The sequence below is a fragment of the Balaenoptera physalus genome, assembly GCF_965194825.1.
Source record: "Balaenoptera physalus genome assembly, chromosome: 17".
In the NCBI taxonomy this organism is placed as follows: domain Eukaryota; kingdom Metazoa; phylum Chordata; class Mammalia; order Artiodactyla; family Balaenopteridae; genus Balaenoptera; species Balaenoptera physalus.
In genome coordinates this window covers 378,428-402,374 of record NC_138895.1, presented here as the reverse complement: position 1 = coordinate 402,374, position 23,947 = coordinate 378,428, and the positions used below count along the sequence as shown (strand labels likewise).

The following is a 23,947-nucleotide window of genomic DNA, read 5'->3' as shown; positions in this document are numbered from 1 at the left end:
ACAAATACGCTCATTAAATTTAGAAATATTTTTGAAGTTTGCCAGATCACTTTCTAAATATCCTCCCATTTAAGAATATAAAATTTTGCTTATTCTAATTTTGTTAAAACTTTTCCATATTCCATATTCTGTGAGATACTGAATCATCTGTTCTGCCCCTACTTTTAAGAGTGCAAAGAAAACATCTGTTTTATAACAATGAATCCATATTTCAAATTTGAAAATCAAATTTGCTTTCTCTTAAAACTACAGCTTTCATTCAGATCTTGTTTGAGCCACCCAGCTTCTATTGCGCATCTTCAACAAAAACCCAAACCTCACTCGGGTTATCTGATATTTATGAAGCCTGAAAGCCTGTATTTGCATAGGACTCACTACATAAAGTACAAGAGAATTACATAACAAAGCTCACCTAAATCCAATTTTCTTCACACTTCCTGAAAAATGTGCATTACATAGAAAACCCACTGCTGCATCTCTGCTGCCCTCTATAGGAATGGTTCTTGGAAGACACATAAAATAAATTGAAAACCCAGACAGCAATACTGAACAATAGGAAGTGACACCAGTAATCAATCGCATTTGTCAAATGTCCTAAAGGGTAACATTACAAACAGAAGTTACGGTCTTTGATTTTCATCATGTTTTTCTTCCAAGTTATGTAAGTATGCTATATTGCAAGAAAAACAACATAAGTAATTAAGAGAATTTGGGATCAGACTACATTAGTTGGAACCTCATTCTGCTATTTACTGGCTATGTCTCGATTCCCTCATCTGTAAAATGGGGCTAATAACAACATCTACACAACATGATCAGCACTTACCAAAGTGCCTGGCATATAGTAATAACTCAGGGTTATTGTACTGTTATTAATGTTATCATTGCTACTACTATAATTGACACGGTAACAATGTCAGGACCACAGCTCTGAAGCCAGAGTGCCTGAGTTAGAATCTAGGTTCAGTCACTTATAACCACAGGAAAATTACTTAATCTCTCCGTGCTTTAGAATCCTCATCTGGAAAACAGGAATGATAATAGCTCCCACCTCACGGAGTTATTGTGAGGTTTAAATAAGCTAATGTATATAGCAAAGCACTTAGAGGAGAGCCCCACATCAGAAGCACTCACAATATTAGCTGCTGCTGTTGTTATGAGTTCAGTCGCCTTTACACAGAACTAGTATAACTCTATTCCAGAGAACTGGTGGAATCAAGCTTACAGGCATATGTTTCCTAGTTCAAAAACATCCCTCACTCCGCCCAGGGCAAGGGATTCAAGATAGACCTGAATTACCATCAAGGCTTCCCACTCAGTTAAAATACAGTTCTTCTGTAGAGTAAGTATCCTCCCCCCCACCCCATATATTCCATTTCTACAAGCATGCATGAGAGGCAAAAGTAATAGCCTCCCGAGTTATTTAAGGGAGGTTTTGTTTCTGAAGAGCTAAGTAATAGTTATAAAATTCCTAATTATGGTATGTCTTCCCCCTCCATGTTAGTCAATGTGCATGGCTCATTTTAACACTGTAGCTGACCCTGTCAATGCCCAACTCCTCCCCTATGTCTTCAGTGATGCTGGCCCTATTTCTAACTTCCAACACCCCCATTTCTTTGCATCAGGGCTTCATCTGGCTGCTGGAACGCATTTTTTTCACCTGTTCAGTAGTCTGTAAAAACTAGGAAAAACTCCTATCCCCCAACTCCACCATGGATGGAGCAGCCCTCAGCCAAGGAATGAAGGCATCTGTGCATAAATACCCCAGCTTCCCTGCCCCTCTGGTGGGATAATTCTGATGTTTCCAGAGGTTTCCAGCAGTACTAAGTTACCCACAATGGTAACTTGTTGATACTGATGCCTTAGTTGGCTGCCATCCCTTCCCAGGCTCACTGGCCCACTTCACCACCAGATGTTCTCAGAGCATGCTGCTACGGAAATTCAAAGACAAACAAACGTTAAGTAGAGGCAAGTCTACAAAAACTGCACATCACATTTTACTTCTTTCAACCTCCTTGAAATATTGAATGAACAGAAGAGAATGGCTTTAGGTATCAGTATAGGGAAGTATTAGGCAATAACTGCTGATGTGACTGCAAGATACTGGGTAGAGGGTATGCAGATATATGAGTTAAAGTCTCCTGAAAGGTAGATGCCAAGACAGCAACAGCTACAGAAGAGATTTACTGGGGGAAACACCTGTGAAGGATAAAGGGGAGAAAGCTGGAGTCAAGGAGAACTTTAAGACCACAATGCAGGTCTGACAACTATGAAAGGAGGAGGAGAAGGAAAGAGGACAGGGTAGAAGAGTCTCTGACTGCAGCGCCGCTCTAGGAGATTTTAGCTTGGCTGATGCTGTCTTCAATTCAAAGTCATCCCTCGAGCGGTTCTGTGTGACTGTGCCACAACCCTGGCATACTCAGTCAATGGCTGGGACCAGCCCATGGGAAGCATGGTTCCAGTACACACACAAGTACAGTACAAGCCCATTTCCATAGCTGCACTGCAGGGAAGGATGGTGCAAAGTGACATTACCTTAGGGCTTGAAAAATGGGTCTAGCGAAAACCTCCTTCTTCTCCAAGGTTGTCCCGTTATCAGTATGTACTACAGTTCTGCATGTTTGTAAACTTCAAGTAACGTAGCATCAAACTACACATAGCCTTCGGCAAGCTGGCTAACTTCCTCAGCATTAACCATGATGGTAGCTACAGCTCTCCACTGTACAAATGTACCACAATTTGCATGTGTTCACAGAAAATTAGGTTACTTTCCTACGTTTCTTTCTCTTATAAACAATACTAAAATAAATGTCCTTGAACATATATTCTTGTACATATTTTCTTTGGGCATATGTGAAAATTTCTCTGAACAGGGGCTTTCAAACTTTTTGGTCAAGAACCACGGTAAAATGTACATTCATATTGTGATCCAACACATGTATACTAATAAATCTGAACCTAAAGTTTCACAAAAAATACTCTTACTGTCATACATTCTAATGTAGTCTGTTTTATTCCACTATATTTTTAAGTCATTGAATCAATTACAGCATCCACTGATGGGTCATAAGCCACATTTTGAAAAAAATCAAGGATATTTATCTAAGACAAAATTGTGGGGTGATAAAATATGAACATCTTCAGCTTTACTAGAATTTACCAAATTACAAAATGGCTGTACCAATTTACATTCCAACAGCAACTATTCCTATTGTTCCACACTCCTGACATTAGGCACTGTCAGACTTTTTTTTTTGGCAATCTGATGAAAATGCAGTATCTCATTTTTAATTTGCCCTTCTCATACAACTAGTGACACTGAGCATCTTTTCACATGCTCATTAGTCATTCAGGTTTCCCTTTCCTATCCTTCACCTGATTTTCAATTGGGCTATTTATCTTTTCTTTACTGTTCTGTAGAAGTTCTCACTATATTCTGGATAGAAGTGTAAACTGTCCTTTAAAATTTTTTTTAATGCAAGCAATATATGTACATGGTTCAAAATTCAAAATAGCATACAAGAAAAAAGTTTCCTCAATCCAGAGATAGTCCATATAAACATACATTCTTTCCATTTTTCTACACAAGTATTCTATATCCTGTTTTTGTCATTTAACAAAGTATTTTGAATATTATTTCATAAGCACATAGACCTACATCTTTCTTATACTTTACAAAATGTTTTAGCAATTTTATTGAAGTATATAACTTAAGCACACTAAACTACACATATTTATTCAATTTGACCAGTTTTGACATATGTACACTCCTATGAAACTATTACCATAATCAAGATAAACATTTCCATCACCCCCAGAACTTTCCTCATGTCCCACTGTAATCCATCCGTCTCCTCCACCCTCATTCCCAATAAACCACTGACCTGCTTTCTCACTACAGAATCATCTACACCTTTTAGAATTTTATATGAAGACAATCATATAGTATATACTCCACCTCATTCATTTTAAGGGCCTGAGGCTAAACTGTAAAGGTCAAGTTACATGGACCTTGACTTTCAGGCAATGGGGTACCATTGAAAAGTCTTTCAATAAGTGAATGATAAGATTATAATGTTTATTAAGATGAATCTAACAAAAAGATATAAGCTAAGAAATCAGTTATGAAGCAACTGAAACAGAACGGACAAAGGTGAAAGGGCCCAATTCAGGGCAGAAGTGGTGGGGATGCTGTGGTTTTGAGGCCAAGTCCGCATGACCTGATAATGAACAGATTCAGGCAGTGAAAAAGAAAAGCGATGAACTAGGGCCAAAAACACATGAAGAGGATGAGCCTGGGTTAGAAGGAAGAGGGACAGGACTTCGGACTCTTAGACTTGCAGTAACTTTAGGACACCCACACAAAGATGTCATGAGGCAGCTGGAAACCCCCATGGAATTCAGGACAGCAAGGGCATTAGAAAAAGATTTAACAGTTAGAAGCTTGAAGAAAATAAGGAAAATAATTGAATCTTTGTTCCTGTATGAGGAAAGAAAGGAAGAAAAGGAGGCAGGAGTTAAGGTCATAGAGAACACTGCTATGATTAGGCAAACCACAATTCCCACATTATAGGAATGCCTCCCAATGCCTGCTTGGAGAAATCCACTTTTTGAGTCACTTTTCAATGACAACGTAGTATGTTATATTTTTAACATACATGACTATTAATAAAGACAAGTGTACTTAATGAGAAACTACATAGAGAAGTCTTGAATTTTTAAATACAAAGTAAGCCAAGGTCTTCTCTTTTCTATGACCATATCTTTCAAAGTTCTGCCCATGTGCAAGCTTCTTCCAATATAAGAAAGCAATCTATGCAGATTCTGAGGCATTCAAACAACACCTGAATACTTTTGTTGCAAGGTTTCACAGCTGCCTTGTTTACTACATAACTTGGTCACAGTCACATAATTTTCTAACACAGTTTCCTGTCTGAAAATTGGGCGTAACAGCACTGACTTCACAAGACTGTGTTAAGGCTCAAATGGAAAATGTACTGCTATATACTGCATGTGGAAACCTAATCCCCAATGTGATGGTATCTGGAAGTGAAGCCTTTAGGTGTAGCCCTCTTGAATGGGATTAATGCCCTTATTAAAAGGCCCCAGGGAGAGCCCTCACCCACTGCGTCGTTTGAGGACACGCTGAGCAGACAGCCATGAACCAGGAAATGGATCCTCGACAGAAACCGTATCTGCTGGCTCCTAGATGGTGGAACTTCCCCAGCCTCCAAAACGGTCAGAAATAAATTTCTGTTGCTTAAGCCACCCAGTCTATAGTATTTTTGCTACAGCAGCTCAAAGGGACTAATAGACTTACATAAAGCAATTAGTACAATGTAAGGCCCAGTGTATGTTCACTATACGTGATTTGATTCTCTGTCTTCCTTGAGGGAAAAGCCAATGACTGCTGTGTTTTTGTTTTTTTTTAAATTATGAAATAAATATAGCAAAAAAGAAAATAAACTTCTCCAATAATCCTACCACCCAGAGACACACTGTTTACTTTTTGGAGAACTATGGAGGCTTGCCACTCACTTCTTACAACTCAACTCTATTATTCAAGAGCAACCCTGAAAAGTCTGTGTCATACTGTAATTTGTAATTTTAACAAGGTATAAACTTGAATTGCAAGCACTACAAAACCTGTATGCAAGAGTTTGCTGAGTTAGTAAACTCAGCCTACCACCCAGCATCTCTACCATGCAGCATTACAGTCCTTCTAACAGAAGGGGTTATTTACAGCAGCTTTCAAAGGATAAGTATATCCTTAAGTGACAGAATATTTCCCCTAAAACAGGCCACGAAAAGAATTCGCATAGCTTAACGTTTTCAAGTCTCATGCACATTGCACCACGTATCAGAACATCTTTCCTTCTGAGTGCTGAATAATAGCCTGCTGCACCACGTATCAGAACACCTTTCCTTCTGAGTGCTGAATAATAGCCTGCTGCACCACGTATCAGAACACCTTTCCTTCTGAGTGCTGAATAATAGCCTGCTGCACCACGTATCAGAACACCTTTCCTTCTGAGTGCTGAATAATAGCCTGCTGCACCACGTATCAGAACACCTTTCCTTCTGAGTGCTGAATAATAGCCTGCTGCACCACGTATCAGAACATCTTTCCTTCTGAGTGCTGAATAATAGCCTGCTGCACCACGTATCAGAACATCTTTCCTTCTGAGTGCTGAATAATAGCCTGCTGCACCACGTATCAGAACACCTTTCCTTCTGAGTGCTGAATAATAGCCTGCTGCACCACGTATCAGAACACCTTTCCTTCTGAGTGCTGAATAATAGCCTGCTGCACCACGTATCAGAACACCTTTCCTTCTGAGTGCTGAATAATAGCCTGCTGCACCACGTATCAGAACACCTTTCCTTCTGAGTGCTGAATAATAGCCTGCTGCACCACGTATCAGAACACCTTTCCTTCTGAGTGCTGAATAATAGCCTGCTGCACCACGTATCAGAACACCTTTCCTTCTGAGTGCTGAATAATAGCCTGCTGCACCACGTATCAGAACACCTTTCCTTCTGAGTGCTGAATAATAGCCTGCTGCACCACGTATCAGAACACCTTTCCTTCTGAGTGCTGAATAATAGCCTGCTGCACCACGTATCAGAACACCTTTCCTTCTGAGTGCTGAATAATAGCCTGCTGCACCACGTATCAGAACACCTTTCCTTCTGAGTGCTGAATAATAGCCTGCTGCACCACGTATCAGAACACCTTTCCTTCTGAGTGCTGAATAATAGCCTGCTGCACCACGTATCAGAACACCTTTCCTTCTGAGTGCTGAATAATAGCCTGCTGCACCACGTATCAGAACATCTTTCCTTCTGAGTGCTGAATAATAGCCTGCTGCACCACGTATCAGAACACCTTTCCTTCTGAGTGCTGAATAATAGCCTGCTGCACCACGTATCAGAACACCTTTCCTTCTGAGTGCTGAATAATAGCCTGCTGCACCACGTATCAGAACACCTTTCCTTCTGAGTGCTGAATAATAGCCTGCTGCACCACGTATCAGAACACCTTTCCTTCTGAGTGCTGAATAATAGCCTGCTGCACCACGTATCAGAACACCTTTCCTTCTGAGTGCTGAATAATAGCCTGCTGCACCACGTATCAGAACACCTTTCCTTCTGAGTGCTGAATAATAGCCTGCTGCACCACGTATCAGAACACCTTTCCTTCTGAGTGCTGAATAATAGCCTGCTGCACCACGTATCAGAACACCTTTCCTTCTGAGTGCTGAATAATAGCCTGCTGCACCACGTATCAGAACACCTTTCCTTCTGAGTGCTGAATAATAGCCTGCTGCACCACGTATCAGAACACCTTTCCTTCTGAGTGCTGAATAATAGCCTGCTGCACCACGTATCAGAACACCTTTCCTTCTGAGTGCTGAATAATAGCCTGCTGCACCACGTATCAGAACACCTTTCCTTCTGAGTGCTGAATAATAGCCTGCTGCACCACGTATCAGAACACCTTTCCTTCTGAGTGCTGAATAATAGCCTGCTGAACATCTTTCCTTCTGAGTGCTGAATAATAGCCTGCTGCACCACGTATCAGAACACCTTTCCTTCTGAGTGCTGAATAATAGCCTGCTGCACCACGTATCAGAACACCTTTCCTTCTGAGTGCTGAATAATAGCCTGCTGCACCACGTATCAGAACACCTTTCCTTCTGAGTGCTGAATAATAGCCTGCTGCACCACGTATCAGAACACCTTTCCTTCTGAGTGCTGAATAATAGCCTGCTGCACCACGTATCAGAACACCTTTCCTTCTGAGTGCTGAATAATAGCCTGCTGCACCACGTATCAGAACACCTTTCCTTCTGAGTGCTGAATAATAGCCTGCTGCACCACGTATCAGAACACCTTTCCTTCTGAGTGCTGAATAATAGCCTGCTGCACCACGTATCAGAACACCTTTCCTTCTGAGTGCTGAATAATAGCCTGCTGCACCACGTATCAGAACACCTTTCCTTCTGAGTGCTGAATAATAGCCTGCTGCACCACGTATCAGAACACCTTTCCTTCTGAGTGCTGAATAATAGCCTGCTGCACCACGTATCAGAACACCTTTCCTTCTGAGTGCTGAATAATAGCCTGCTGCACCACGTATCAGAACACCTTTCCTTCTGAGTGCTGAATAATAGCCTGCTGCACCACGTATCAGAACACCTTTCCTTCTGAGTGCTGAATAATAGCCTGCTGCACCACGTATCAGAACACCTTTCCTTCTGAGTGCTGAATAATAGCCTGCTGCACCACGTATCAGAACACCTTTCCTTCTGAGTGCTGAATAACAGCCTGCTGCACCACGTATCAGAACACCTTTCCTTCTGAGTGCTGAATAATAGCCTGCTGCACCACGTATCAGAACACCTTTCCTTCTGAGTGCTGAATAACAGCCTGCTGCACCACGTATCAGAACACCTTTCCTTCTGAGTGCTGAATAATAGCCTGCTGCACCACGTATCAGAACACCTTTCCTTCTGAGTGCTGAATAATAGCCTGCTGCACCACGTATCAGAACACCTTTCCTTCTGAGTGCTGAATAATAGCCTGCTGCACCACGTATCAGAACACCTTTCCTTCTGAGTGCTGAATAATAGCCTGCTGCACCACGTATCAGAACACCTTTCCTTCTGAGTGCTGAATAATAGCCTGCTGCACCACGTATCAGAACACCTTTCCTTCTGAGTGCTGAATAATAGCCTGCTGCACCACGTATCAGAACACCTTTCCTTCTGAGTGCTGAATAATAGCCTGCTGCACCACGTATCAGAACACCTTTCCTTCTGAGTGCTGAATAATAGCCTGCTGCACCACGTATCAGAACACCTTTCCTTCTGAGTGCTGAATAATAGCCTGCTGCACCACGTATCAGAACACCTTTCCTTCTGAGTGCTGAATAATAGCCTGCTGCACCACGTATCAGAACACCTTTCCTTCTGAGTGCTGAATAATAACAGCCTGCTGCACGTGGAACAGAGCAGGACCCTGCCGAGCACCGTGCCCCCGGTCTGTAGAAAAGCCTTAGCCTCCTAGCACTTCCCCAAGTTCCAAGGAGCACGTTTAACTCGAGAAGTGAGATAATGGAGAGACAAAGCACAACAGTCAAGCAAGATCAAGTAGTAGTAGTTTAGCCATTAAACAAAGGCAAGGGCCTTTAGTTCCTCCGCAACAGCTATAGATAACATGCTGCGCCGTGTCCTTGAGCTGTTCTGCCGACCCTGAAACCCCCACCAGCTGGAGTAAGTGAGCTGCACGCTGACCACAAGCACACAGGCCCCGGACTGAGCGGAAGCAGACGGTTGATGATGGTGACTCCTGATTACTTCACCGCCAGCCAGTCAGAAAAACGTCCGCAAGCTGATCAGGCACCCTGCAAGCCTCTCGCTCACCCTGCCTTTAAAAACTTTTCCCTGAAAGCCTTTGGGGAGTCTGGCTCTTTTGAGCATGAGCCACCTGTTCTCCTTGCTCAGCCCCATGTTGGGGCGCCATGCAATAAACACTGCACTTTCCCTCACCACAAGCCAGTGTCAATAGATTGGCTTTACTACGCGCGGGCAAGTGGACCCAAGTTTGGTTCACTAACGTACATATACATATATGTAGATATATATACAAAAATACACATATACATACATACATGTTGAGAAATGGAATACTGACTGTGTATCAGTAAACAAAGGATGTCACAGTCATCAGTGATTGCAGCCACCAGCCTACGGTGAGGTGGTGAGCCCTGAGGGAACTCAGGATATGAAAACACAGGATACTGGCCCCAGACAGCTGAGGTATATATCAAAGGAACGATTTCAGTGTGCCCAGACTCTTTCATCTTCCCATACATAGAAAAGTGTTAAATTCCTTAACTTGAGATACTTAGTTTTCTTTCATTAAAAATAATCTTTTGACATTCTAACTACCTGCCTTTGGTTGCAAAACTCCTATATAACCAGGCCCCCCCCTCGCCTCCTCGGAGCAGTTCTCTCAGGGTTACTTGAGATGCTGCCTCCCGGGCTTGAAGTCCTAAAAATTCCCGCCGAATAAAACACAACTCTCAACTTCTATGCTGTGAACGTTTTTTTAGTAGACAATATACACACACACACACACACACACACACTTTGTTTCTTCGTTCATCTGCTGATGGATATCTGGGTTGTTCCACCACTTGGCCATCGTGACTGATGCTGCTGTGAGCATCAACGTACAAGTGTCTGAGTCCCTGCGTTCAGCTGTTTTGGGTATATGTCCAGAAGCAAAATTACTAGGGCATATGGTAATTCTATTTTTAACTTTTGAGAAACCACCAAACTGTTTTCCACAGTGGCTGCATCACTTTACATTCCCACCAGTAATGCACAAGGGTTCCAATTTCTCCACATCCTCAACATTTTTTTTTTCCCATTTATGGGTAACAGCCATACTAATGGGTATGTAGTAATATCTCATTATGGTTCTGATTTGCATGTCCCTAATGACTAATGATGATGAGCATCTTTTCATGTGCTGGACTGCCTGGGAAGATCGGGTTGATGGCCATGATGGAACAACAGGGAATGGATTTATCCTCCTGCCTGAAACAACCAAAAGGAAAAGAAAAGAAACGAGACGAAATACTTGAAACAATGGTTTTCAAGACATGGGACATGAGGCAAGAAGAACACTAACCCCTGAAAGCTGGGAAACAACCAATTGAGCTCTATAATTGCCCCAGCTTACTTTCTTGAGAGAATTTCCAAACCACACCGTAGGGAGGGAGAACTGAGGTGGAACCTGGTGAGCTCCCTGAGTTGAAGAGACAGAGCTGAGAGTCCATGTAGACAAAAGTAGCTAGAGTTCACAGCACAGAGTACCAGAAAAGCCAGAGTTGTACAGAGAACCCCAATCATCCCCCTCAAGTATACAGCAGAGTACTGATCAGCATGTGCATATAAAGAAACTACACTAGACCAGCGAAAGAACCGTGTGGAAGTAGTAGAAAAACAGTGCCCACTGCTCACACAGGGTCAGGAAACAGTAACTGCTACCCTGACTGGAAAACACCCATAATTCAGAGAATTACACAGACCTCAGGAAGGTCTTGCTTCAGTAGTGGAATGTAAGACTGTGTACTTCCCCAGACCCACCTAATAAATCATAAAGCAACACCTAAAAGGATGAAACTGTTTCCAGGTAACTGCACCACAGAACAAAGCCAAAATTAAAATAATTTTTTTTAAAAATCCAGCACCCAACAACATAGAATTCAAAATATTTGGTATCTACTCAAAAATTTCCGGGCATGTAAAGAAGCAGAAAAATAGAACCCATAATGAAAAGAAATACCAATCAACAGAAACAGACACAGAAATTACACAGATGACAGATTTACAGAAAAAGCCGTTAAAACAACTATTATACTCTTTATGTTCAAAACACAGACAAATGTATGATCGTGTGAAGGAGAGACATGGACAAGATAAAATGACATAAACTTTTAGAGATGACAAATACACTGGATAGTATTAACAGCAGATTAGACACTCCAGGAAGAAAAGATTATCAAACATGACGACATAGCAATAGAAACCTCTCAAAATGAAACAGAGAGGGGAAAATGCGCACAGCGTCGATAATACATGACACGACATCAAGGAGCCTAATTAATATACATACAATTGGAGTCGCAGAAGGAAAGGAAAAGGGAGTCAGAAAAAAAAGTGCTGAATAAAGGCAAAAAACTCTCCAAATGTGATGAAACCTTTGAACCCATGTGAACAGGAGAGTTAACTTAGCAGACGTGAGACAGGTATCCCTAAGAAGCCCTGCTTGCGATGTTGGTCCTTGCCTACCTCTGGGAACTTAGATTTCAGGACGATTCCCACCATTCCCTAAATGATAAGAGCATCTCCCTGTGCCTAAACTGTGCAAACAATATGGCTTACGCTGAATACCTGTCTTCCGTCCTGAAATGTGAAACTCTGGCACATGCTAGGCAGAGAGCCCCCCGATGAAAACCCTTGGCACTGCGTCACCAATGAGCACGCACGGCAGACAACACCGCACACGCACCGTCAGAACTCACTGCTGGAGCAGTTCAGCGTCCCCTGTATGACTCCACTGGAAAAAGACTCTTGGAAGAGTGCTGATTTTACTTTTGTTTCTTTTCACTGTAATAAATCTTAGCTGTGGGTATGACTGTATGCTAAGTTCTGAGTGTCTTCCTAGCAAATCACTGACCCCAGAAGTGAGCCTGGGGATCCCAGACAAACCACAGATCCAAGAAGCCTGACAAACTCTAAGCAGAAAACCACACCTAGGCATATCACAATCAAACAGTTTAAAGCAAGGAATAAGAAAAACTTAAAAGATCAAGAATGAGAAGAGCTTCAGGCTTCTTGATAGCAACTCTGGAACTAGAAGACAATGAAGCAATGCCTTCAAAGTTCTAAAGAAAAATAATTTCCAACCTAAAATTCTATATAAACTTTCAATCACACATTAAAGTGTGATGAATGCATCTTCTGACATGACAAGGCTCAAAAAATTATCTTCCATAAATCCTTTCTTGGAAGCTACTGGAAGATGCGCTCAATCAAAATGAGAGTAACAACCAAGAAAGAAGAGTCCAGGATAAAGTTGCTCCATGCAGGAGCGAGGTGAAGGGAATTCCCCAAAAAGATGGTGAAGGGTGACTCAAGGGTGGCTACATTCACAAAGCACAGAGGACTCTCAGCTGAAATCAGAGCGGCTAGGAGGTTGTGGGAAACAGTTCTCCATAAAAGCAAAACGAACAGAATGCTGAATGGATAAAGAAGATGTGGTATATAATTACAATGGAATACTACTCAGCCATAAGGAAGAATGAAATAATGCCATTTGCAGCTACATGGATGGACATAGAAATTATCATGCTAAGTGAAGTAAGTCAAAGACAAATACCATATGATATCACTTATAGGCGGAATCCAAACTATGACACAAATGAACATATCTACAAAACAGAAACAGACTCACAAACACAGAGGACAGACCTGTGGTTGCCAAGGAAGAGGGGTCGGGGAGGGAAGGATTGGGAGTTTGGGATTAGCAGGTGCAAACTATTACATATAGGATGGATAAACAACAAGATCCTACTGTAGAGCACAGGGAACTCTACTCAATATCTTGTGATAAACCATAATGGAAAAGAACATGAAAAAGAATACATATAACTGAATCACTTTGCTATACAGCAGAAATTAACACAACATTGTAAATCAACTACACTTCAGTGAAATATTTTTTAAAAGAACTAATAGAATGCCTGCTATGCCTGAAAATCTTAATGGGAGAACTGAACAATGGTGAAAAATTAGAGTTTTATTCATGATAAGTAAAATTAAGAGTTTTATTTATGATAAGTAAAACTAGGCAAACAAAACCCCAAATGATTAACTCCAACAAAAACGAAAAGTTGGGAAGGAAAATCACAATTAACAGTTGTCTTGTTATGAATATTATTATTCAGAATTGCATGATGCTGAATCTAATGTAACCAGGCCATGAGACATCGGTCCTGGGGGAACAGAGGGATGGGAAAGTCCCATGTGTAGCAGAGGTGAGAGCGGGTGAGGAGAAAAGTACTCAGTATTTACCCATGTTTAAAAGCACATTACAGGGACTTCCCTGGTGGTCCAATGGTTAACAATCCGCCTTCCAATGCAGGGGACACGGGTTTGATCCCTGGTCAGGGAACTAGGATCCCATACGCCGCGGGGCAACTAAAGCCCGCGAGCCGCAACTAGTGAGCCTGCGCGCCACAACTACAGAGCCCATGCACTCTAAAGCCCGCACGCCACAACTACAGAGCCCATGAACTCTGGAGCCCGCACGCCACAACTAGAGAGAAGCCGGTGCACCACAACAAAAGATCTCGCATGCCGCAAATAAGACCCAACGCAGCCAAAAATAAAATAAATATTAAAAAAAAAAAAAGCAGCACATTACAAGCATGTTATTTAGAGAAAAGGAGGTAAAGAACAAAAGAATCCACAAAGAGTCAAAAGTGGTAGTCCCTGAGGAAGGAGTTGCAAACAAAACACCAAAGGCTGTGACTAACAAATGCCATAAACAGAATGGAAAGTTGGAAACAATTCGTTCTTACCTTAGGAAGTTCAGGTAGCGTCTCTGGAGGTGTCAAAGAACGACTGCTTGTACAAGAAGCACGGTCAGATATTTCCACCACACTCTCACGGTCTTCAAATTCATCACATGTATCTTCCCTGTCACTGTCAACCTCCCAGTCAATAACCTGGAGATCATCTAAAAAATACAATTTTAATTTTAAATATCTTTAATGTGTTTGAAATCTATTCTTCCTCAATAGTTTTAAAAGATCCATGTTGTTCAACAATTTTAAAATATATTAAAAGACAGCAGAAAGTATACTCCTACTCTTATCTATAAACATCCCATTTCTCCCAACTCTTACCCCTACCCCAATTCTCAGGTAACTACTTCTATTAGTTGTTTTTGTATTCTTCTAGAGTTTCTCCAGCATTATTGTTGATATGGAGAAAGTTTTAATGGTCTGGATAGAAGATCAAACCAGAAACAACATTCCCTTAAGCCAAAGCCTAATCCAGAGCAAGGTCCTAACTCTCCTCAATTCTATGAAGGCTGATACAGGTGAGGAAGGCGCAGAAGAAAAGTTTAAAGCTAGCAGAGGTTGGTTCATGAGGCTTAGGGAAAGAAGTCATCTCCATAACATAAAAGTGCAAGGTCAAGCAGTGAGTGCTGATGTAGAAGCTGCACCAGGTCATCCAGATGATCTAGCAAAGATAATTCATGATGGTGGCTACAATGAACAACAGATTTTCAATGCAGATGAAACAGCCTTCTACTAGAAGAAGATGCCATCTAGGACTTTCATAGCTAAAGAGGAGAAGTCAATGCCTGGCTTCCAAGCTACAAAGGACAGACTGACTGTCTGGTTAGGGGCTAAAACAGCTGGTGACTTGAAGTTGAGCCAATGCACATCGACCATTCTGAAAATCCTAAGGCGCTTAAGAATTATGCTAAATCTACTCTGCCTGTGCTCTATAAACAAAAAAAAGTCTGGATGACAGCACATCTGTTTACAACATAGTTTACTGAATATTTTAAGCCCACTGTTGAGACCTACTCCTCAGAAAAAATGGTTCCTCTCAAAATATTAATATTCATTGACAATGCACCTGGTCACCCAAGAGCTCTGGTGAAGATGTTGTACAATGGAATGAATGTTGTTTTCATGCCTGCTAACACAACATCCACTCTGCAGCCCATGGATCAAGGAATAATTTCAACTTTCTAGTCTTATTATTTAAGAAGTTCATTTTGCAAGGCTATAGCTGCTATTGACAGGGATTCCTCTGATGGATCTGGGCAAAGTCACCTGCAAACCTTCTGAAAAGGATTCTCCATTCTAGATGCCATTAAGAATATCTGTGATTCATTCAATGGGAAGAGGTCAAAACATCCACAGTAACAGGAGTCTGGAAGAAGTGGATTCTGACCCTCATGGATGACTTTGAGGGGTTCAAGACTTCAGTGGAGGAAGGACTGCAGATGTGGTGAAAACAGCAAGAGAAGGAGAACCAGAAGTGGAGGCTGAAGATGGGACTGACGTGCTGCCATCTCAGGATAAAACTCTTAACAGGTGAGGAGCTGCTGCTTATGGATGCGCAAGGAAAGTGGTTTCTTGAGATGGAATCTCCTCCTGGTGAAGAGGCGGTGAAGACGGTTGGAATGGCAACAAAGGATTTAGAATATTACAAAGACTTAGTTGATAAAGCAGCAGCAAGGTTTGAGAGGACTGACTTCCATTTTCAAAGACGTTCTCCTGTGGCTAAAATGCTATCGAGCAGCACTGCAAGCTCCAGAGAAACCGTTTATGAAAGAAAGAGTCGATCGATGCAGCAAACTTCATTGTTGCCTCATTTCAAGAAACTGCCACACCAACCCCAGCCTTCAGTGAGTAGTCATCAACACTGAAGCGAGACCCCTCCACCAGCAAAAATACACGACTTGCTGAATGAAGGCTCCCATGATGGTTAGCATTTTTTCTGCAATAAAGTATCTTTTAATTAGGGTATGTACATTTCTTTTTGGATATAATGCTGCTGCACACTTAATAGACTACAGTAGTACGTAAACACAACTTGTATGTGCCCTGGGAACCCAAACATTCACGTGACTTGCTTTGCTGCAACGTCCCCTTACTGCAGTGGTCGGGAACCAAACCTGCAGTATCTCTAACGTGTACTTTAGAGAACTTGCTTGGTCATCACAGGGACCCAAAGTGGAATCCAACCAGTTCTAACATGTTCAAGCCTAAGTTGTTAACTGTAAAAATAATACTGGTAATACTTACCTCTTAGAGTTATTGTGATAAACATTATGAGAAAATGTTTCTAAAAGGATGGGAGGCTGGGACTCAGTAATATTTTTAAAAATGCTAAGTATCAATATTAGAAAAGGAGTGTAAGTTTCTTCCATTATTAAAACCCAATCTATAACAGAAACTAAATTTCTTACAAAATTATCAATTTACCTTCACTGGCCCCATCTTCTGGAGAGAAAATATTTCTGCTATAAAACCTGCCTATTCTAGAACCATGTCCATTCTCTCTCTGTGATTTAAAAATTGTTTTATCTTCATCTGATAGATCACTTCCACTGGAACTCCATGTTATAGCTGTAAGCCCACTGGTACTCTTAGATGTGGTAGGTTCTGCAAAAGAAAAAGAGAAAATATAAAAATGGCCAATTGATATGGTTATTGATCAAAATGAGGTTTTATACATGTTACTTTGCTGAAGTCACAAATATACAAAATTCTGATGATAGTGAAAGCAATGTCTTATTCCAAATCTTCCCAACTGAAGGTCTATGTGTAACCTGGCTAAGATTCTTTGAATTAAAGCCAAATTACAAGAAGAAAAAGAAGTCAAACTGATTGAGAAAAGTCATAAAAGACAAGGAAGGAAGATGGTGGAAGAGTAAGACGTGGAGATCACCTTCCTCCCCACAGATACATCAGAAATACATCTACACGTGGAACTGCTCCTATAGAACACCCACTGAACGCTGGCAGAAGACCTCAGACCCCCAAAAGGCAAGAAACACCCCACGTACCTGGGTAGGGCAAAAAAAAAAAAAAAAAAAAAAAAAAGACAAGGAAAATGACTGGAGCACAAATGAAAACTCAAAAATAACCTTCAAATAATTACAAAACTATAAAACTTCGTAGAATATTTCATCAAGCCATAAGGAAAAACAAAAACACAAAACAAACCACACCAATAATTATCTGTAATAGGAATGCTTCTGTGTGCTTCCTTTGCCATGCTAGGAGCCCTGGTAACAGCAGTTTGCTTAAAATACTTAACAGCAAACTTTTTTAATTAATTAAACTTATTTTGAGATAATAGTTGGTTCACATACAGCTGTCAGAAATAACAGAGAGGGCCCTTGCATGCTTCACCCAATCCCTCCAATGGTAACATTCTGAAAAACCACAGTACAACACAGAATGTCGATACTGATACTGTCAAGATAGAGAACAACTCCATCACTGTGAGGATATCTTACACTGCCTTTTAAAAGCCACCAACATAACTCCCCTCCCCACCTCAATTCCTAATCCCTAGCAACCACAAAGCAGTTTTGCACTTCTATAATTTTGTCATCTCAAGAATAATATATAAATGGAATCACCTATGTTACCTTTTAGGACTGGCTTTTTGTGTTCAGCATAATTCACTGGGCATTCACCAGGCTGTTGTGTGTATCAACAGTCACTTTCTTTTTATTACTGAGCAGTGTTCTGTGGTGTGGATGAACCACAGCTTGTTTAATCAGTTACCCTTGCAGGACATCTGGGTTGTTTCCAGTTTGGGGCTATGACAAATGAAGCCACTACGAACACTGTGTACAGCATTTTATGTGACTGTAACTTTCATTCTCCAGGATAAATGTCTAAGGGTGCAATTGTTGGGTTGTATGGTAATTGTGTGTTTAGTCTTGTAAGAAACTGCCAAACTGTTTTCCAGGGCGGCTGTGCCATTTTACAGTCCCACCAGCAATGTGTGACTGATCCAGTTTTTCCACATCATCAGCAGCACTTGGTGTGGTCACTACTTTTTATTTTAGCCATTCTGATAGACAGGAAACCTAGAAGGAACGGGGCGACTCTATCTCGATGGAACCAGAAGTCCAACAGAAAATTTTACTGATTTTGATCAGAAAAGGAATAGATATCTAATAAAAATCAAATTTTCTATTCCTATTGAGTAGATAGGTGAGTTATAATGCTAAAACCAAAAGAAAAAAAAGAACTCTCTTAGTCACATTTCAATATAGTGCAAGGTTAAGAGATTAGATATTACAACTCATGTTTTACAGAAGAGGAAACAGGCTCAGAAGTTAAATGACTTCATTAAATACCTATTTATGTAACACCTCTGATATAGTAAACCTTGAGGAAACAAAAAAAAAAAAAAAGAAAGAAAGAAAGAAAACTCCTGCCCTCAAGGAATGCATGGTCTGAAAGGCAACACTAGTTGATCATGAAAAGAAAAATTAAATACCGTATTAGAGATATGTCACAGTATAATGATGACGGCACAAAAAAAGTGGATGCTCCACTTTATGTTCATCAGGAAAGGAAGATTCACTGACAAAACGATGTCTGGAAAATCAACATTTACAAAGGCACTAAAACATGAAATAAAAGTAAACACTTACTTTGTTCCATGAACATCTAGAATTACTAAAGTTGTCTATCCTTCAAAATAAAAAATTAAATATAAACTATTCACAATAACCTAAGAACCCATATTGATTTAAAGAGCTAATAGAACTAAGCTGTGTACTTACTTGCCAAAGACATTATCAATCTTTTTAATTATTATGCATCTGGACAAGTAAATCAAAAAGGAAAAAGTAGAATGCTACATACTGAATAAGTCTGTGTTCCCCTAAGACTCACATACTGAAGCCAAAACCCAGTTTTATGGTATTAAGAGGTGTGGCCTTTAGGGGGTAATTAGGTCATGAGGGTGGAGCCCTCATGAATGGAATTAGTGCCCTACAAAAGAAGCCCCAGAGAGATCCCCAGCCTCTTCTACCCTACTAGGATGCAGCAGGGAGGTGCTATGAACCAGGAAGCAGGTCCTCGCCAGACACTAAATCAATGTCCTGACTTTCCGCCTCCAGAACTGTGAGAAATAAATTTCTTTTGTTTATAAGCCACCCAGTCTACAGTATTTTTCTTATATACAATAGCAGCTTGAATGGACTAAGACAGGAAGTAAAGTTATCACTATTTTCAGATTATATAATGAATTCATAAACCTATAAATTATAGGCAACTAACTGTATAATTTATATAGTTAACCTCTACCAGGAATTTATTACTCAGTAATTCATTTTATTTGCTGAAAAGGGGTTGCCCTTGAAATCAAGGCTCATTCCAATGAAATTCCAGGAACAACATCAGCCAGACTATGAGAATAGTTACCATGTATTTATAAACATTTCTGGGTGACCAATGTGTGCTAGGCACTGTGCCAGAACTTGGTGTTATAGGTTGAATTGTGTCCCCCCAAAACTCATTCATATGTTAAAATTCTAACCCCCAGCATCTAAGAATGTGACCTTATTTGGAGATAGGGTTTAAAGTGATATTATTAGTGTGGGCCCTAATCCAATATGACACCTGCCCTTGCAAAAAGGAGAAATTTGAACACAGAACCATACATGCAGAGAGCGAAAACACAGTAAAGAGACACTTGGAGAAGACAGCCACCTACAAGTCAAGGAAAGAAGCCTGGAGCACATCCTAGAAGGAACCAACCCTGCCAATACCTTCACTTTAGACTTCTATCCTCCAGAACTGCAAGATAAGAAGTTTTTGTTGTTCAAAACAGCCAGTTTGTAGCATTTTATTATGGCAGCCCTAGCCCTATACTAGCCCTAGCCACCTAGGATATAAAGATGAGCAATAGAGGAGGGTCTGCCCTGAAAAAAATCTATGGTCCAACAGGGAGAAAAGCACATCAAGAAATAGTAATTTAAAAATTTACTAATGCGGGACTTCCCTGGTGGTCCAGTGGTAAAGAATCTGCCTTCCAAAGCAGGGGACGCAGGTTTGATCCCTGGTTGGGGAACTAAGATCCCACATGCCATGGGGCAACTAAGTTCACGTGCCACAACCACTGAGCTCGCGCGCCTCAATGAGAGAGCCTGCGTGCCGCAAACTACAAACCCCACAGGCTCTAGCCTACACGCCACACTGCAGAGAAGCCCACATGCCACAACGAAGAGCCCGTGTGCCACAACTAAGACCTGATGCAGCCAAAAAAAAGATATAATAATAAAAAAATAAAGAATTTTTTAAAAAATGGGCAGAAAAAAAATGGACCTGACTAGACATTTTTTAAAATAATAATAAAATAAATAAATACATAAATAAAAATTTACTAATGCCTCTCAAGGAGATTTCTGACTCCATAATGAATAAAGATTTTGAGAACATATTTTGCAGGTTATTTCAAGAAAAAAAATAAACACTATCTTCTTTTTATTACATAGTTTCATTTTGTTTGGTAAATACATTTTTTAAAAATTCTGCCTTTTAAAGAAAATCACTAACTACAAAGGTTCCAGCCTCTTTTCATTTCAAGTTTTTATCTTCTTCCACGTCCCTCAAACCTTCTGGCAAGATCCTTTGCCAACATTCATTTGCTCACTTCTCTCACCCCTTCCCTTCTCCTCCATTTCCTCCCCCTTCCTTCTCTGGTTCTCAGTGCCTTACAGGTAAGGAAATAGAGATGTGGAAACAAGGAAATGGAGTCTCCCCCTTTTTTGCACACTTTGCAAAAGTATGTTCCCCCACTTCTGTTTCCCAGCTCTCATAAAAATATTACTTCCACATCCTAGAAGTTTTGTTAATAGCCTGTCTTAAACTAATACGTTAGAAGTTACTATTTTTAAAATGAACCAGTTCTAGGAAATGCCTTGAGTCCCCTTTTCTATCAATTTCTATTTGTAAGCTTCTGTGAAATTATTAACAATACTTTATGTTCTTAACAAGCTGCTTATGCTGTAAATAAATTAATTATACATGGATACAAGCTCTTTCAGCCCATCAGAATCTACTGATCATTCCACAGAATAGAAAGCACAGCAGAGCAGGTTTTAGGTTGAATATACTGGCATGGGAAATCGTCTCAAAAGATCCTTTTGAAATTAAATACAAGGTAGCAGCTTATTTAATATTTCTTTCTCTCCCCAAGTTAAATTTGACTATACCAATTTTAAGTCTCCAAAAAAAGATATAAGCCACATCTGTAAAAGAAAATGATAGTTAGTTGACCCTTGAACAACACAGGTTTGAACTGCGCAGATCCACTTATACACAGATTTTTTTCGGTAAATATGTACTACGGTACGGCACGACCCGCAGTAGGTTGAATTCGCTGATGCAGAACTGCGGATAAGGAGAGCTGACCGTAAAGTTAGTTACAGGCGGATCTTTGACTGTGTGGAGGGTCAGTGCCCCAGCCCCCGATGTCAGTCATTCAAGGATCAACTATACTATTCTCTCCATACATTATATTATGACAGTTTAGAAATCAGAATTAAATTGATCTTTGAAAATCACAACATTCAGCACTAATAATATTAAAAATTAAATTCCGTAGCACCATCAGAAGACTATGATATTTTATAATACAGCGTTTAATGAATCAAAAATATTAGGGGAATTTTCTTTTTCAATTGCATAAAAAGAACCCCCTTAAATGTTAGTGAAGTAATAATATAGCTTAAAGTGTTTAGTCTCTTATTCACAGAAAGCTTCCCGACTCTGCAGGACTCTGAGAGCAGGCTCTCAACATAGCTCTCTTTGCCATCAAACATAACAGCAATTGCTGCCATTAAGCACCTACTAAGTGTAAACCTTTGAACTAGGCGTTTTTATTATTATTTTTTTTAAACTCACAATAACGCAATGAGATACACAATTCTTAGGCCTATTTTCCATGTGCAGAAACTGAGACTCAGCATGCTTAGCTTGCTATCTCAAGACCCCATAGTCAAGATACAGTCAGGCCACTTCAGGGTCAGATGAGATCCCTGAGGTCTCAAGCCCTCATCCTTCCTGCCCAGAGGGTAACTGAGTGTAGCAGCAGAACCAGTGGCCTCCCTGATATCCACTCCCTCTTCTTCCTTACTAACAAAATCCCAATTTTATTTGAGCAGCAACATACATGTTTAAAAATCCTTAATTTCAAAAAAAAAAAAAAAAATCCTTAATTTCACTGATGTCTCTTTAGTGGAGGTGACCCTATGTAACAGGGTCTGGCCAAAGGTAGAGGTCCTAGGGAGAATACTCCTTCTCAGAGGAAAAGTTCATTTGGAGAAAATCCTCCAAGCCTACACTTCTCCTGAGAATTGAGCCTGGAGAATTCAGCTTCTACCTCACGACTGCAAAAACAAACCCTACACTAAGGCAGCAGAACTCAAAATGAGTCTGGCCCCCTGGCCTTCTTGTTGCAGGGGATAAATTCAACCCATCTCTTCAAACACTCCAATACAACTTCCTACTATTTGTAACTGAAAGCCTTCCCTAACTAATTTGCCAAGTAAGAATTTCATTGACTAAGTAGTATAGTCCTTATATCATAGATCATAACTTTATTTCCCAAATCAGATTCTTTTTAAAACCCTGGAGCTGTGAACCTGAGCTTACCTACTGGGCTCTGTTGATAACACTGAACCCAGGAAAGAGACAAAAAATTTTAATAATTACCTACATGACACAGAAAAGATGGGGTAGATGGTGACAAAGATGAGAGAGATTTTTTCAAAAAAATACCTTTTTACATTATTTGGGTGTTTTTTTAACCATGAATATATAGTCTAGCCAAACTATGTAAACAGCCTTTTAAAAGAAAGCAAATAAATCAAAGGAGGATATATTAAATTATACCTTTTCTGCCAAGAAATCAACAAAATATTACCTGTCTTGGGTCCAGAGGATAATTCATGGTGTTTTTCTGTAGTAGTCTTCTTTTCAGCTGTTAATGACTGCAGACAGATAATGATAACAATAATAAGAATTAATGATGATGTAGTAGTTTATGTGACAAGGGCTAAAAACCAACAATATTACATAAAATACTCAAGAACTTACACTACACCCCTTTAACATATTCCTCTGTTTTCCTTTATTTACCAACAAGTATTCCCAAAGCAAATACTTATAATGCATTTTTGTATTTTTCCGGAATCTAAACAGAGAGCTATCTAACCTTTAGGTGTCTAAACTTTAGCGGTGAGTACTCCTTCTTACGGTGAGTACTTCAAAGTTACCACAGAAACCAAAATTAACCAGAATATCTCGCTGCCATTAGATTCTAAATATATAAGCATTTCATAAATATACGTCTTTTAAAGAGCAGGATGCTCAACAGTTTCATCTTCTGAGCACAGTTTCAGTATGTATCCTTCACTTACGAAGAAGTACAAAGGTTCTGCATGACAGAAAGACGTGAATACTGCTTTGCCACAATTTTTAAGGAATTCAAGGATGAGCAGAAAAAAGTAACACACTAATTACAGTGTTCTGAAAGAAAATAAGGAAGGGAATTCCAAAGAAATATAATTACAGTGGCCTGAAATCTCAGGAATCTAGGCTTTGTCCTTCAGCATTCAGGGAAAAAAATATGATGACTTTACCAGCGTCTCAGGAGTCTCCTGAAATCCTTCTCCACACCTGAGCCATGCTTCAGAGAGGGAAGCCTCTGCCCCCACAGTCCTGAGCCCTGCTCGTCTGCACTGCAGTGGGCTCTCTCCTGGAAAGGATGGGTATTCTACACCCCAATTTCTTTTTCTCTGTAGA

At 40.4% G+C, this 23,947-nt stretch overlaps 1 protein-coding gene across 3 annotated transcripts in view; it reads right to left on the bottom strand.

The window, feature by feature from the left end:
• SPIDR (scaffold protein involved in DNA repair) overlaps positions 1 to 23,947 on the bottom strand; it is a 359,526-nt gene that overhangs the window by 293,453 nt on the left and 42,126 nt on the right. For all 3 annotated transcript variants that reach the window (XM_082433911.1, XM_082433912.1, XM_082433913.1), the window contains exons 2-5: positions 23,785 to 23,940; positions 23,067 to 23,133; positions 16,592 to 16,771; positions 14,162 to 14,319 (exon numbers count right to left, since the gene is read on the bottom strand). In XM_082433911.1, the coding sequence (XP_082290037.1) occupies positions 14,162 to 14,319; positions 16,592 to 16,771; positions 23,067 to 23,133; positions 23,785 to 23,940 (561 nt within the window). The remainder of the gene's footprint in view (positions 1 to 14,161; positions 14,320 to 16,591; positions 16,772 to 23,066; positions 23,134 to 23,784; positions 23,941 to 23,947) is intronic.